This window comes from Taudactylus pleione, unplaced genomic scaffold (genome assembly GCF_031769625.1).
Source record: "Taudactylus pleione unplaced genomic scaffold, aTauple2 ptg000125l, whole genome shotgun sequence".
Classification (NCBI taxonomy): Eukaryota; Metazoa; Chordata; class Amphibia; order Anura; family Myobatrachidae; genus Taudactylus; species Taudactylus pleione.
The window spans coordinates 5,090,353-5,105,267 of record NW_028284527.1 but is presented as its reverse complement, the minus strand read 5'-3'; the positions used below and the strand labels follow the sequence as shown (position 1 = coordinate 5,105,267).

The window sequence follows — 14,915 nt, the reverse complement described above, 5'->3', positions numbered from 1 at the left end:
CCACCACACACTACACTACAATGCATCCGCTCCCAGCACACACTACCTACATTACACTACGCTGCCGCCACTAACTGCACCCGCTCCTCCCACACACTACCTACATTACACTACGCTGCCGCCACTAACTGCACCCACTCCCCGCACACACTACCTACATTACACTACACTACTGCCACTAACTGCACCTGCTCCCTCCACACACTACACTACAATGCACCCGCTCCTAGCACACACTACACTACAATGCACTCTTCCCCGCACACACTACACTACAATGCACCCGCTCCCAGCACACACTACCTACATTACACTACACTACCGCCACTAACTGCACCCGCTCCCAGCACACACTACCTACATTACACTGCGCTACCGCCACTAACTGCACACACTACACTACAATGCTAGTGCTCCCACCACACACTACACTACAATGCATCCGCTCCCAGCACACACTACCTACATTACACTACGCTACCGCCACTAACTGCACCCGCTCCCTCCACACACTACACTACAATGCACCTGCTCCCAGCACACACTACACTACAATGCACTCACTCCCCGCACACACTACACTACAATGCACCCGCTCCCTGCACACACTACCTACATTACACTACGCTACCGCCACTAACTGCACCCACTCCCCGCACACACTACCTACATTACACTACGCTACCGCCACTAACTGCACCCGCTCCCTCCACGCACTACACTACAATACAATGCACCCGCTCCCAGCACACACTACACTACAATGCACCCGCTCCCAGCACACACTACACTACAATGCACCCACTCCCCGCACACACTACACTACAATGCACCCGCTCCCAGCACACACTACACTACAATGCACTCACTCCCCGCACACACTACACTTCAATGCACCCGCTCCCAGCACACACTACCTACATTACACTATGCTACCACCACTAACTGCACCCACTCCCCGCACACACTACACTACAATGCACCCGCTCCCAGCACACACTACACTACAATGCACCCGCTCCCAGCACACACTACACTACAATGCACTCACTCCCCGCACACACTACACTACAATGCACTCACTCCCCGCACACACTACACTACAATGCATTCACTCCCCGCACACACTACACAACAATGCACCCGCTCCCAGCACACACTACACTACAATGCTCTCACTCCCCGCACACACTACAATGCACTCACTCCCCGCACACACTACTTACATTACACTACGCTACCGCCACTCACTGCACCCACTCCCCGCACACACTACACTACAATGCACCCACTCCCCGCACACACTACACTACAATGCACCCACTCCCAGCACACACTACACTACAGTGCACCCACTCCCAGCACACACTACACTACAATGCACCCACTCCCAGCACACACTACACTACAATGCACCCACTACACTACAATGCACCCACTCCCAGCACACACTACACTACAATGCACCCACTCCCAGCACACACTACCTACATTACACTTAACTACCGCCACTAACTGCACCCACTCCCAGCACACACTACACTACAATGCACCCGCTCCCCGCACACAACCTTGGCAGCCGTCAAGTAAAATAAAACAAGTTCTTCCCACATGGAATTTTTCCCTTTGCGATTCATTTTTTTTAATTGACTACCGCAGGTATCCGGAATGTACATACCCGCTGTAATCCTACATTGGTTTCAAGGTCCACTTAATTTTTTTGCAGGCAAAACCTTGTGGCCAGTTGGATATGCCCCTTAGATATAATTGGATTGAATATGTTTAGTGACGTGGGTTTATTCAGTACACCTCACTACATTTCACCTAGCAATCAGATACCTTGACCGGAATGTTTCTCTCAGAATAAGACATTCCTGATGACATCATTTACATCTCAGAGTCACATTACCGCACCATGGGCCTGATTCAGATATAGATGCAGGACCAACCGCAGCTGCTAGTTAGCAAGCTGCAGAGGTTTGAATCTGTGTACAAAAGCATAGATGCGCCCAGTGCAGTAATCGTACACCGCAGCTGTCCACATGCAGGTTATCCGATTGTTGCAGTCCTGAGTAGCCTCATGGTCACGCAGCATAGCCGGCTAGAGTGAGTTGCTGGAGCCACTAACAGTGCGTATGGGATCACAGACGCCTCCAAGTTACCCACCACGAAAATGGACCAACCACCTCCGTGTTTACAACCACTCCCCCTTACTTCCCCATAACGCTGGTTTCCTGTCAGTCACTCTGCGTTCCCTGGAGGGCTGCGTGAGGGAACTTTCCATAATCGCTCAACAGCGTAAATATTGCAAGTTCGTCTATATTTGAATCGGGCCCCATAATCACTGTATATAAAGGTAAAGTGGTACTAATGTGAATGTCACCATGTACATGCCAAGGTACTTCAATTTGTCTTTCAGTTCTGGTGCCTACTTTGTTAGCTTATTTTGTTTTATCAAATTTAAAACATTTCCTCAAAATCCAGTTTATTTTTGTATTCTTTATGCAAAACAATGATAATCAAACAGATTTATGCAAGTTAATATTAATGTTCCACAATTTTATTTTCCAGGCACACCCATTAACAAGAGACCTGTGTTAGGATACAGAAACTTGAATCTTTTTAAACTGTTCCGTCTTGTACATAAACTTGGAGGATTTAATAATGTAAGTAACAGAATGATTCTCTACTTTGAAACTTTTACATTGAGTTTTCATATAAAACTTTAGAGGTACAGGACTTAGACCCCTATGTATAGAATCGCACACACTGGATATGTTTGCTACCCCACCACTCCCACTGTTTTTCTCCTTTGGTTTATTTGCAGTTCAATTCCTTTATATATCTTTCATATCCCCCTTTCTCAATTTATTTCCCTACTCTCTCCTCTTATTTGGCCATCAAGATGAAATGGATGTGACAAAGCCATTGTACAATTTCCTGATGACCAAGTTTGACTCACTATTTTTCTGTATTTAAGTCACTTTAATAAAGGAATTGTTTTAATATAAGCTATGGCTTTAGCATGAACAAAACTCTATAGCAAATACTCCATATTGGATTGTGATCAGTGGCTAATCACAGCCTGACATGCATTCCGGACTGCAATTAGTAGAGAGAATGCTTCCAATGGGAAGCCACTCCCCGGCTATAATGGCAGCCTTATCCGGCTTCTAGGGGTTACAGTCCCTGGTAGCCTGCTTGTTGTACATGCGCGGGATAGCGATTCTGCACATGCGCATTTCAGACCGGTGTGGCAGTGGGCACCAGTGACCAGACCCCTCAGGGGATAGAGGTAGGAGCCATTGTGATTGTGAGTGAATTTATACTTTGGTAAACCATCCCAGCAAATTTTTCATATATTGGCCCCATTTACTAACAAGTTGTATCACCAAAACGAGTGATACATTTCACTGTGTATGATAAATGGGACTCCAGTCAATCAGCTCCCAACTGTAAGTTTTCTAACAGTTAACAGTTGGGAGCTGATTGGCTGGAGCACCATTTATCATAAACAGTGAAATGTATCACTCGTTTTGGTGATAAAACTTGTTAGTAAATGATGCCCATTGTTTGGAGTTTAACAGCCACAGTAGCAGCATGTGTGTCCTTTCTTAGCAGGGAGTTGGGGGGTAATCTATTTTATGTGATTATTTCTGTTGCAGTGCGGATATATTTTTTTAATTTTATACATGCATAAATTTTAGTCATTGTCCATAATGCGTTCTGGCTGCGGGTGAAGGAAGGGAGCTCATGGATGAGCATGACATAAAGGGGGAAATGTATCAAGTCTTCTAATGAGTGGAAAAAAGTTATCCATAGCAACCAATCAGTGCCTTGCTATTATTTATAAAGTAGATTCTATAAAATAATAGGTAGACCATGATTTGTGCTATAAGCAACTTCTCCACTCTATAGTGATACATCTCTCCCAAAGAATGGTGTTGTCCTACTGCACTGCACATTTATCTGTATATACAATTACATTCTTACAGTCTATTCCTGTTTTCTGGGCTTTGTAAGCTTTATTGAAGATTAATACTTAGGGCCGTATTCAATTTCCGGCGAAAAGCCGAGATCGACAAAAAGTTTTCGCCGGTGACGTCATTTCACCAGGCGAAAACTTTTCCCCGTATTCAATTTCAAAGACTTTTCGCTGGTGCGAAAAGTCTGCGCCTTGTAAACAGCGGGTAAGATTCGCTTTTGAAAGAAGGCGGAAAAAAGTGCGGAATTGGGGGTTTGGGGTGCAAAGTTGCGGGAACACACCTGCAGCCTTGAGACAGTCTCCCAAAGGTAAACTGCATCAAAAGAAAGTTTAAAAAATACTTTAGAACACCCCAAAAAAGTACTTTTGTTTTGGTGGCGAAAAAGACCAAAGTTGCGGGACAAACTTAAAAACTAGCAAAATAGACTCCAGGGGGTCCTCCAAGTATATGCCCAATGTGTTTTTTAGATTGCAGGTGTTTGCTGAAGGTGCGTTTTTTTTTTTTTAAAATAAGTTTTTTTAGCTATTTTTAACCATGCGTGAACCCATTTTCATATACCCCAAATTTGCTGGGACTACTTATTTTCTCATAAAAAAAACAAAAACTGCTAAATGCTATTCTTCACCACTTGTACAAAGACGCTAAATAGCACCAATTGAGAGCATTTAAACACCCCAAATACCTTCAGCAGGGCTGTTCGGGGGTATCCATAGTGATCCCCCATGTCAGTGCATCTATTGGGGGGTGTCAGGATGATTTCCCTATTTCTGACAGTTCTTTTCGCCGATTAGAGTTTCGCTGGGACACGTTCTCGCGTCCTTTGCAATTGAATAGGGCGAAAAGCGGGTACGAGCGTGATACTTTTCCGGAGGCAAAACAAGCGATGACAGCGAAAACTCTGGCATGTGAAAAGTCCTGGACTTTTCGCCGGCAATTGAATACGGCCCTTAAAATGTAAACGTTCCATGAAACCAAGTTCAGTAAACCTGTTATGATGGGAATTGCAGTGCATAAAGAAATGAAACCTGCATGATGAACTTTGACTCCGTTACTTAGCAATGTTATGTCTATGCCAATTTAAAGGGCCATACAGCTAGCCGCGACCACAGCAATTCCCTGTTATGACTACAGCGGGGGTTGTGGAATCTGGAATATTCAACATGTTGAAAAATCTCGATTCCCCTATTATGACCCGAAAATGTTCGGTATCAGCGAGTCGGACATATTAAATCCCCAATCCGCTGACGGATCGTCCGTCATCAATAGCCACTGATCAGTGGATCAGGTCAGATCGGGGAATCTTGGTCTTAAATATATTGTCCCCTTTTAGATTTTGTTCAGTTACTGTGGGCAACAAAGTACAGGTTCTTACAGGGGGAAACAGTTGGGAAGCCGACGGATGGAATCCCGACCGCCGGCTTCCCGACTGTCTAATCCCGGCAAGGGCTAAATGACAGGCATCGAAATCCCGCCGCCTGTCATTTTACCTACGACGGGAGCCCGACACCCGGCTTACCGATCAAAGGTGTGCCGGGCGCGGACAGGGTTAGGCACCCCTCCAGGAGGTTAGGGTTAGGCTAGGGGAAGGGGGGGTTAGGGTTAGGCACCCGCGGGGGGAGGTTAGGGTTAGGCCCCCCCCCCACCCCCGGGAGACTTCGTTTTACGCAGCGGGGAAGGGAAGGCTAGGTTTAGGCACTTAGAGGGAATATTAGGGTTAGGCACTGGGGAGGAGGTTAGGTTTAGGCACCCTTAAGGGAGGGTTAGGGTTAAGGGGGGACGCTAGGTTAGTTTATACTTACCTTAGTGCAGTCGGGATTTTCATCCATGTCGGGCTGCCACTGTCGGGATTTGAACCGCCAGCCATGCGGCCTGCGGTAAATCATACCGAACTCCTTACAGGTCCTCAGAAAAGGTGTTATATATATATATATATTATATAATTTTTTCTTTAATAAAATGTGTACATTAATGTATTTTATAATCGTACTAAAAGATTGAAAGTGGAGCAGTTTGGAAACAAGTTTATCAAGACCTTGGCATTCCAGTCTTAAATTCAGCTGCTGGCTATAATGTCAAATGTGCTTACAAAAAGTAAGTAATTTTTATTTCTTTCTTTGTGAATTTGCGTTGCTTACTGAACAAAGAGATCTATTGAAATACAGTAAATATAAATCTTAATGCTCAACAATCAGTTTGATAAAATAGTCAGCTGCTCACTACCTTTGTACGAGAAGTAAGTAGCTGACTATGCAATGCAGCATGCAGGTCTAGGAGAATTCTGTAAGTATAGCCTTTTATATATAATAGTGATTAAAACATTGCTCTGACACTGTTGGTCAATCTGGGGTCTTCTGGGATGGAAACTTGTCCACTAAGGGCCTGATTCAGACCCGCTCGCGAGCGCTGAGTGCGCACAAGCGGGTCGATGTTGGGCCAGTGCGCATGCGCACGACGGACCCGGCTCCGTCGTGCGCATGCGCGGGAGCCGGATAGCGACAGGCAGGCCGTCGCTATGGGTCTCGCTACAAAGGGGGCGTGCTGTCGATGGTGAGTGACAGCACGCCCCCTTTGGTGGGCGTGCCGGGGGCGTGGCTGGTCAGACGGAGGCGTTCCCATGGGAACGCCTACCGTCTGGGGCCGGCCCCACTGACATCACAAGTGATGTCAGTGGGAGTGCTTTTGGCTCTGATAGAGCCAATAGCACTCTTGGACTTGCGGCAGACAAGACCCTACCACAAGGGGCTGGTCGCGATGGTCTTGACCATCGTGACCATCTTTTTGGCCGCTCGCTATAGCTGTTGGTGGTCACCCACAGCTATGCGAGCGGCCAGGAGGCCGCTCTAAAATCAGGAAGGACGGCCCTGATCCAGAGCGAGCGCTCTGTCAGAGCGTCCGGCTCTGAATCAGGGCCTAAGTTTGTGTTATGAAAGGAAGAATATAAATTGAGCATGTTGCTTAAGAAGCTTGGAGTGGGCTGGGAGATGAAAATTAGGGCATCAAACCAAGAAACAATTGATACGAAATTAGTGGTTTTTCCCCCAGAATATCAGTAATTGCTGCATGCTCGTATTATGACTAGCATCTTTGAAATGTAGTAAAGATTTGGGGCCATGTCTCTTTCAGGTATATGATCTGTTACTGTTAATATTATATGATCTGTAAGTTTTAATATTTAATGACACTTCTTTTTAGTTTTCCCAACTGTGTACCTAACGCTTTGTAAAATTGTACATCACCCCTAAGCAGACATTAAAATTAATTTACTAAAGTGAGATTTTAGAAGTGGAAATGATGCTCATAGCAACCAATCAGATTCTACTTAACATTTAACTAGCATCTTCTAGAAGATAATAACTTTCACTTTAATAAATATACCACTTAAAGTCTACCACTGCACAACCAAACATTATGCACAGCCTCAAAGACATTATCTCTGCTCACATAAATTGTGAAGTATAAAAATATCAGAAACATCAAAGCACAAAAAACCACCTGCTCTGTATTTGCCCATGTTTCCTGGCGTGATCACGCCAAGCTGGGCATTCTCGGACACTGCAGCCCGAACTCTGATGGCTCACTGCAGCCACAGATCACCATGACCACAGTGATCAGCAATCACTAACAGGATTGTCCGCCTGTAGCGTCAATTATTTAGGTTTTTTTAAATCAAATCATGTCCTATAAATAATAGCTGTTTAAACCTGATTCACTTTAATTTTATTAACAAATCTGCATATTTGTTTGTAAAATTATACTGATTTAGGTTCAGCTTGCTATTATTTTCATAATTTAATGATAAAAATAATCTACAATTTTGGGACATTATTGGAAAAAATATTAGCCCGTTATGTGGTTAAATACACCAACATTTTGTGTTTAGGAGAATTTAAACTGATGGAAAAATAGTCACAGCAGCAACTTTATCACTGCTGGTCTCCAATTAAAAGCATTTGTATGAGAAATGACTTGTTGGCGCTATATAAATAAGGTTAATAATAATATTGTCATTGGACCATAAACAGGAATGCCAATTTGTTCTCTGCCAAAATCAGTTTTTGTCATTGAAACAAGATATAAAATAAGTCATTGATCTGACTTTTTACGTGGTGTTAAATTAATTACATTTTTTAATGGTATTCGGATTTGTTTTGTTAGCTTGATAATTGCTGAAATTCATTGTTATTTTATTTTTCAGATATTTGTACGGTTTTGAAGAGTACTGTATTTCCACCAATATTGTGTTTCATATGGACTTGCCAATGAAAGTTGCAAAATCAAGTAAAGAGGCTGAGCTAGAAAACAAAGATTTTTTAAAGCAAGAAACAGAAAAAGTTAAAGAAGAATTTGATTCAAAGAATGATGTTTGCAATAATAATGACACATCTCTAATAATTGAAGAGGAACATAGCTTAGTAAGTAATTTCAAAGTAATGTATTGGAAAATGTTATTCTTTTGAAACTATTTGTAAATTGTCATTTTATGATGTGTAATATTTGTGTGTAATATTTGCACACTAATGTGAATTCTTTGTTTGTTTAATATTAAATTATAAATACAAATGATTTATTTTTGGGGATTTTTATATTAAGGCACTATTGGGACATAATTTTTTATTATTTGACCGTTATTTATATAGTGCATATATATTCCACAGCACTTTACAGAGAATATTTGGCCATTCCCTTCAGTCCATGCCCAGTGGAGCTATCTCTCTCTATTCCCTCCTACATGTACACACGCATACACTAGGCTTCGTTTCTTTTGTCAGAATCCAATTAACCTACCAGTATTTTCTTGGATTGTGGGAGGAAACTGGAGGTATCCCACGCAAATACGGGGAGAACATTCCAACTTCACACAGGGCCTAGGTCTCAGTGCTGTGGGGCCGTAGTGCTAATCATTTCACCATCCTTGCTGCCCTACCATTATTTTAGATTCTAAGGCAAGTATATTTTGTTTCTGTGGACTCACAATGAAAAGCTTTGTTCTAAGATACCATTCCAACTCTAACACCAAGGGGTCAATCCAATTAGGTGCGAATTTGTTTTATGAAACCATCATACATTGCAGAAATGCGCACATCTGAGAAATGTGAGATCCATTTAAAAATTCCAATTCGCGTTAGTTGCGGCGAGAGTGTCCAACTTTAATACAAAATGTGACCTGGGAGAAGTACATGAAAAAGTGGGGAACCACCCTGGACCCCAAAATAATGACAATTGAGATAGCAGGACTATATAAAAGGCTATTAGTGGACATAAGGAAACTACTGGAGGTTTTAAAAAGGTGTCAAATGTTTGAATTTTGCACTTTTTATTAATGTTAAAAAAAAAATGATAGCCAGCAAGTGCTTTTCAACAAATGAAAGTCTTTCCTGCATTTTGGGGTACAGAAAAAATGTCTGTATATAGTAGTTTTTCAGTGTTTTTATACAAGTGTGTAAAAAGTTGAAATTTGACCTCGAATCAGTAAGTTCTTCTCCCATTAACCCATTATTGAGCTGTTTAGAGAAATTCACCTGACAACTGATGTCTTTATTGGCCAACTTATGCTATTTAAATCACTCAAAGTGCATAATTATTTATTAGAAGTGCACCAGAGGTTCTGCACTGTTTACCGACTTTTTTACCTTAGAATAAAGATTTCCCTACAGGTGGCTGTGCACAAAAAATGTGTAATTTCCTTGCAGAACCCATCTCGTACCTAATTGGATTGACCCATAAGTATTCAGTACTTTTCATGGAGGTCTAAACTCTGTCTTCATTTACCAATTTATTGTCCATGTTTACTGCTCAGTAGAGTTGTGGAAAAGCGGTTTCATAGCGTTTTACTGCAGCACTGTAGATAAGTTCTGTTATGCTGCAGATAAAACAGGATAAACTGCACTTGCTGTCACCTAGCTTCATATAATGATTTGATGGCTGTGAGGGTACCTGCCCCCACTTTATATACCTAAGTGGGATACAGCCGACACTCGATCCAAAACCAGTCGGATCTGGCCCAACAAGCGATATTGTGTCACAAATGTAGTGTGTACAGAGATCATCAGACATATTGCATTTAAAACGTCACCGCAATGATCTTTAGGGACTTTCATTGTTGAGTGATAGCCAAGTTAAAATGGAAATCAGATGTTTATAGGATTGTTTTAGCTCTCCACCAACTCTTCCGGGGGTTGCGAAGGACTACCCAGGAGAGTAGGCAAGTATGATTATATTAAGATGTGTTTGTCCAAAAGTGGACAACCACTTTAAGCTCAATTGGATAGTCCAAAAAAAGCAATGTTTTTAAAAATGCACATGAATTAAAAAAAAATTGCATTGAATTTTTTTTCGGTGTATTCAAGAAAAGTGCATAACATATAGAGAAATCTTAGCTATTTCTATTGGCATATACTCTCTCTTTTTTATATATATATATATATATATATATATGTGTGTGTGTATATACAATATGCCACTCTGTGACCCGGCACTCACAGCCCACCTCAGGGTACCTTGCTTCGGTGCCTTCCCAGGAGGACAGCACCCCCAACAATATACACCCTGCAACAGGTGGCACTCGGAGACTTAGAAATTAATGGAAAAGACTGTGCTTTACTCTACGCTCAAGACATTGGCAAGGTTAATGATTTTTATTTGAAATAATAATTTTGTCCTTCACACTTTGCTTTTGTCAAAGAATGCTCCTTTTGCAGCAATTACAGCATGGCAGACCTTTGGCATTCTAGCTGTTAATTTGTTGAGGTAATCTGAAGAAATTTCACCCCATGCTTGCTGAAGCACCTCCCACAAGTTGGATTGGCTTGATGGGCACTTCTTGCATACCAAATGGTCAAGCTGCTACCACAACAGCTCAATGGGGTTGAGATCTGGTGACTGCACTGTCCACTCCATTACAGACAGAATACCAGCTGCCTGCTTCTTCCCTAAATAGTTATTGCATAATTTGGAGGTGTGCTTTGGGTCATTGTCCTATTGGTGGTGGAAATCGGCTCCAGTCAAGCGCTGTCCACAGGGTATGGCATGGCGTTGCAAAATGGAGTGATAGCCTTCCTTATTTAAAATCCCTTTTACTTTGTACAATTCTCCCACTTTACCAGCACCAAAGCTTCCCCAGACCATCACATTACTTCCACCATGCTTGACAGATGGCGTCAGGCATCTTTTCACTTGTTCTGTGTCTCACAAATGTTCTTCTGTGTGATCCAAACACCTCAAACTTCGATTTGTCTGTCCATAACACTTTTTTCCAATCTTCCTCTGTCCGATGTCTGTATTCTTTTTCCCATATTAATCTTTTCCTTTTATTGACCAGTCTCAGATAAGCTTTTTCTTTTGCCACTCTGCCTAGAAGGCCAGCATCCCGGAGTCGCCTCTTCACTGTAGACATTGATACTGGCATTTTGCAGGTACCATTTAATGAAGCTGCCAGTTGAGGACTTGTGAGGCGTCTATTTCTCAAACTAGAGACTCTAATGTACTTGTCTTCTTGCACAGTTGTGCACCGGGCCTCCCACTTCTCTTTCTACTCTGGTTAGAGCCTGTTCATGCTGTTCTCTGAAGGGAGTAGTATACACCATTGTAGGAAATGTTCAGTTTCTTGGCAATTTCTTGCATTGAATAGCCTTCATTTCTAAGAACAAGAATAGACTGTAGAGTTTCACATGATAGTTTTCTTTTTCTGGCCATTTGGAGACTATAATCGAACCCACAAATATGATGCTCCAGATACTCAACTAGCTCAAAGGAAGGCCAGTTTTATAGCTTCTCTAACGAGCAAACCCATTTTCAGCTGTGTTAACATAATTGCACAAGTGTTTTCAAGAGTTTTCTAGTCATCCATTAGTCTTCTAAAGCACTTAGCAAACACAATGTACCATTAGAATACTGGAGTGATGGTTGCTGGAAATGGGCCTCTATACACCTATTTAGATATTCCCTTAAAAACCAGACATTTACAGCTAGTATAGTCATTTACCACATTAACAATGTATAAGAGTGTATTTCTGATTAATGTTATCTTCATTGAAAAGAACAGTGCTTTTCTTTCAAAAATAAGGAAATTTCTAAGTGACCCCAAACATTTTGACCGGATGTGTGTGTAAGTATATGTGTAACAGCAGTCACATCATCAATAAATACAAAAGAACCAGTTCCATTGGTAGCTACACATGCCCACGTCATGACACTACCACCACCATGCTTCACTTATGAGGTGATGTTTTGGATAATGAGCAGTTCCTTTCCTTCTACATACTCTTCTCTTCCCATCACTCTGGTACAAGTTGATCTTTGTCTCATCTGTCCATAGGATGTTGTTCCAGAACTGTAATGGCTTTTTTAGATGTTGTTTGGCAAACTCTAATCTGGTCTTTCTGTTTTTGTGGCTCACCAATGGTTTACATCTTGTGGTTAACCCTCTATATTCACTCTTGTGAAGTCTTCTCTTGATTGTTGACTTTGACACATATACACCTACCTCCTGGAGAGTGTTCTTGATTTGGCCAACTGTTGTGAAGGGGTTTTTCTTCACCAGGGAAATAATTCTTCTGTCATCCACCACAGTTGTTTTCCGTGGTCTTCCGGGTCTTTTGGTGTTGCTGAGCTCTCCGGTGCGTTCTTTCTTTTTAAGAATGTTCCAAACAGTTGATTTGGCCACACCTAATGTTTTTGCTATCTCTCTGATGGGTTTGTTTTGAGTTTTCAGCCTAATGATGGCTTGCTTCACTGATAGTGACAGCTCTTAGGATCTCATATTGAGAGTCGACAGCAACTGATTCCAAATGCAGATGTCACACCTAGAATCAACTCCAGATCTTTTACCTGCTTAATTGATAATGAATTAACGAGGGCATAGCCACACCTGTCCATGAAATAGCTTTTGAGTTGATGGTCCCATTACTTTTGGCCCCTTAAAAAGTGGGAGGCACATATAGAAACCGTTGTAATTCCTACACCGTTCACCTGATTTGGATTTAATTACCCTCAAATTAAATCTGAAAGTCTGAAGTTAAAGCCCATCTTGTTTGTTTCATTTCAAAGCCATTGTGGTGGTGAATAGAGGTCAAAATATGAAAATTCTGTCAATGTCCCAATATTTATGCACCTGACTGTATATATAATATATTTTATATATATATATATATATATATGATATATCATATATATATATATATATATATATATATATATATATATATATATATATATATATATATATATATACACAGTGTTTAAGTTATGTATTTAAGATGAAGTGTAAGAAATTATTTAGAACAAGATTATTTAGTATTATTCTTCGTTTTAATATGTCACGGTCATGGTGACCCCTTCACAAAGGGATGAATCTACAGAACTCTATAGGCTTCTATGAAATGTGCCTCTTCTGCAATTTTGATGTTTGTTCTCCTTTTCTGAAAATTATTTGATCAGGTTTAATACAGAGATCAGACAAACCTTGTCCTTCCATCAAACTTTGACAGTTACACAATAATATATTTTGTACAGGATCTCATAATTGCCAAATTTATTAAGTTCCATTTACATAAAGTCTAAACCTTCACAAGGTAGTTTGAATATACTGTATTTTTCTTATGCTAAACCCATACTAAAGCATTTGTATAAAATTATATAGGTATATTTCTATTTTATGTACACTATAGTATGTTTTTGTTTTTAATTGTGTGTTTTATATGCACTAGGTTAAAGATACAGTGGCTCCAAGTCAAAATGAGAGAGACCTAAAAGAAAGAGATGAAAACATTGCAGAGAAACAAATCAATGCACTGACAGGAGGTGAAATCCATCAAAAATCAAAAGTGGACTATGTTGATGAGAAAAAAGAAGAGTAAGGCTTTTATTTTTTAAATTGTAGGGTCAACACAGATATAGGAATGGCAGAATATTTCTCAATGTTAATGCCTGTATGTCACTTTTATGGAGATGCTGTGCCACAAACTTGTAACTATAACATTAAACCCCACACAATAATAGGTGATGTCTTGTACAGTAAGCTTAGGGACAACCAGGGCCGGCCCGAGGCTAATTTTTTTGGTAAGCGATTATAGATTTTGGTGCCCCTTAGTGGAATAAACATTATACACAGATAAATATGAACTATGAGGCCTAATTATTAAGGTGTTTTTTCATAAAGTTATGCATAAACTACAGTTTCTGCATCATTTTATGTATCACTGGTATGTACTAACAGCCTAATGCAGGAAATTTCACAGCGATCTCCTGCAGAAGGCTAACTACCACTGCAACAACAGTACCCTTCAATGTCAATGGGGACTGCAGTCTGACACCTATGTATCAAATTTGAAAAAAGCGTATGCACAAAAGCTCTGAGGCATTCCCGCAGCCGCCAGGTATGTAACTTGCAGGGAAATCGGTTAGTGCTACCACTGTCCCTGCAAATTACATTTTAGTGCATAGGGAAAATCATGTAAAAAATTATTATCCATGCTGCGATGTCCTCCTTGATAGAGATTAACACCACACAGTGCTCAATCAAGAGAGAGAGAAAAAAATCAATTCTGGACTCTTCATCATTCATTATGAAACATGTTGAATTGTAACTATTCTCAGGCAATTACTTTATTGCATCTTTCTATGAAGAGTTTATATGCAGCACACACCTGTCACAACTCACATGATAGAATCTTAAAGGATAAGTCTACTTGAAATGAAAGCTTAGTTTATGTTTGAGGGCGCAGGGGCAATACACCTTGGTATTAAAACCAATTAACAAGTAGCCACTGCTTTCCAAAATGCCACTGCTTCAACACAGTGACATGAGTTCAGCTCAGGTAAATGTATTTTGGACAATCCCACACATATCACATGTGAAATAAGATTCATGGGCCAGCCAGGAAGATGAAACCACATCTCCAAGATGGCATGGCCAGGCTTAGAGATTGGGGC

The 14,915-nt window shown here is 41.1% G+C and overlaps 1 protein-coding gene across 1 annotated transcript in view; it reads left to right on the top strand.

Moving 5' to 3' along the window:
- Positions 1 to 14,915, top strand: part of ARID4B (AT-rich interaction domain 4B) — a 194,164-nt gene that overhangs the window by 141,841 nt on the left and 37,408 nt on the right. The window contains exons 13-16 of the mRNA XM_088472505.1: positions 2,572 to 2,666; positions 5,980 to 6,077; positions 8,182 to 8,398; positions 13,691 to 13,836. Coding sequence (XP_088328631.1) covers positions 2,572 to 2,666; positions 5,980 to 6,077; positions 8,182 to 8,398; positions 13,691 to 13,836 — 556 coding nt within the window. The remainder of the gene's footprint in view (positions 1 to 2,571; positions 2,667 to 5,979; positions 6,078 to 8,181; positions 8,399 to 13,690; positions 13,837 to 14,915) is intronic.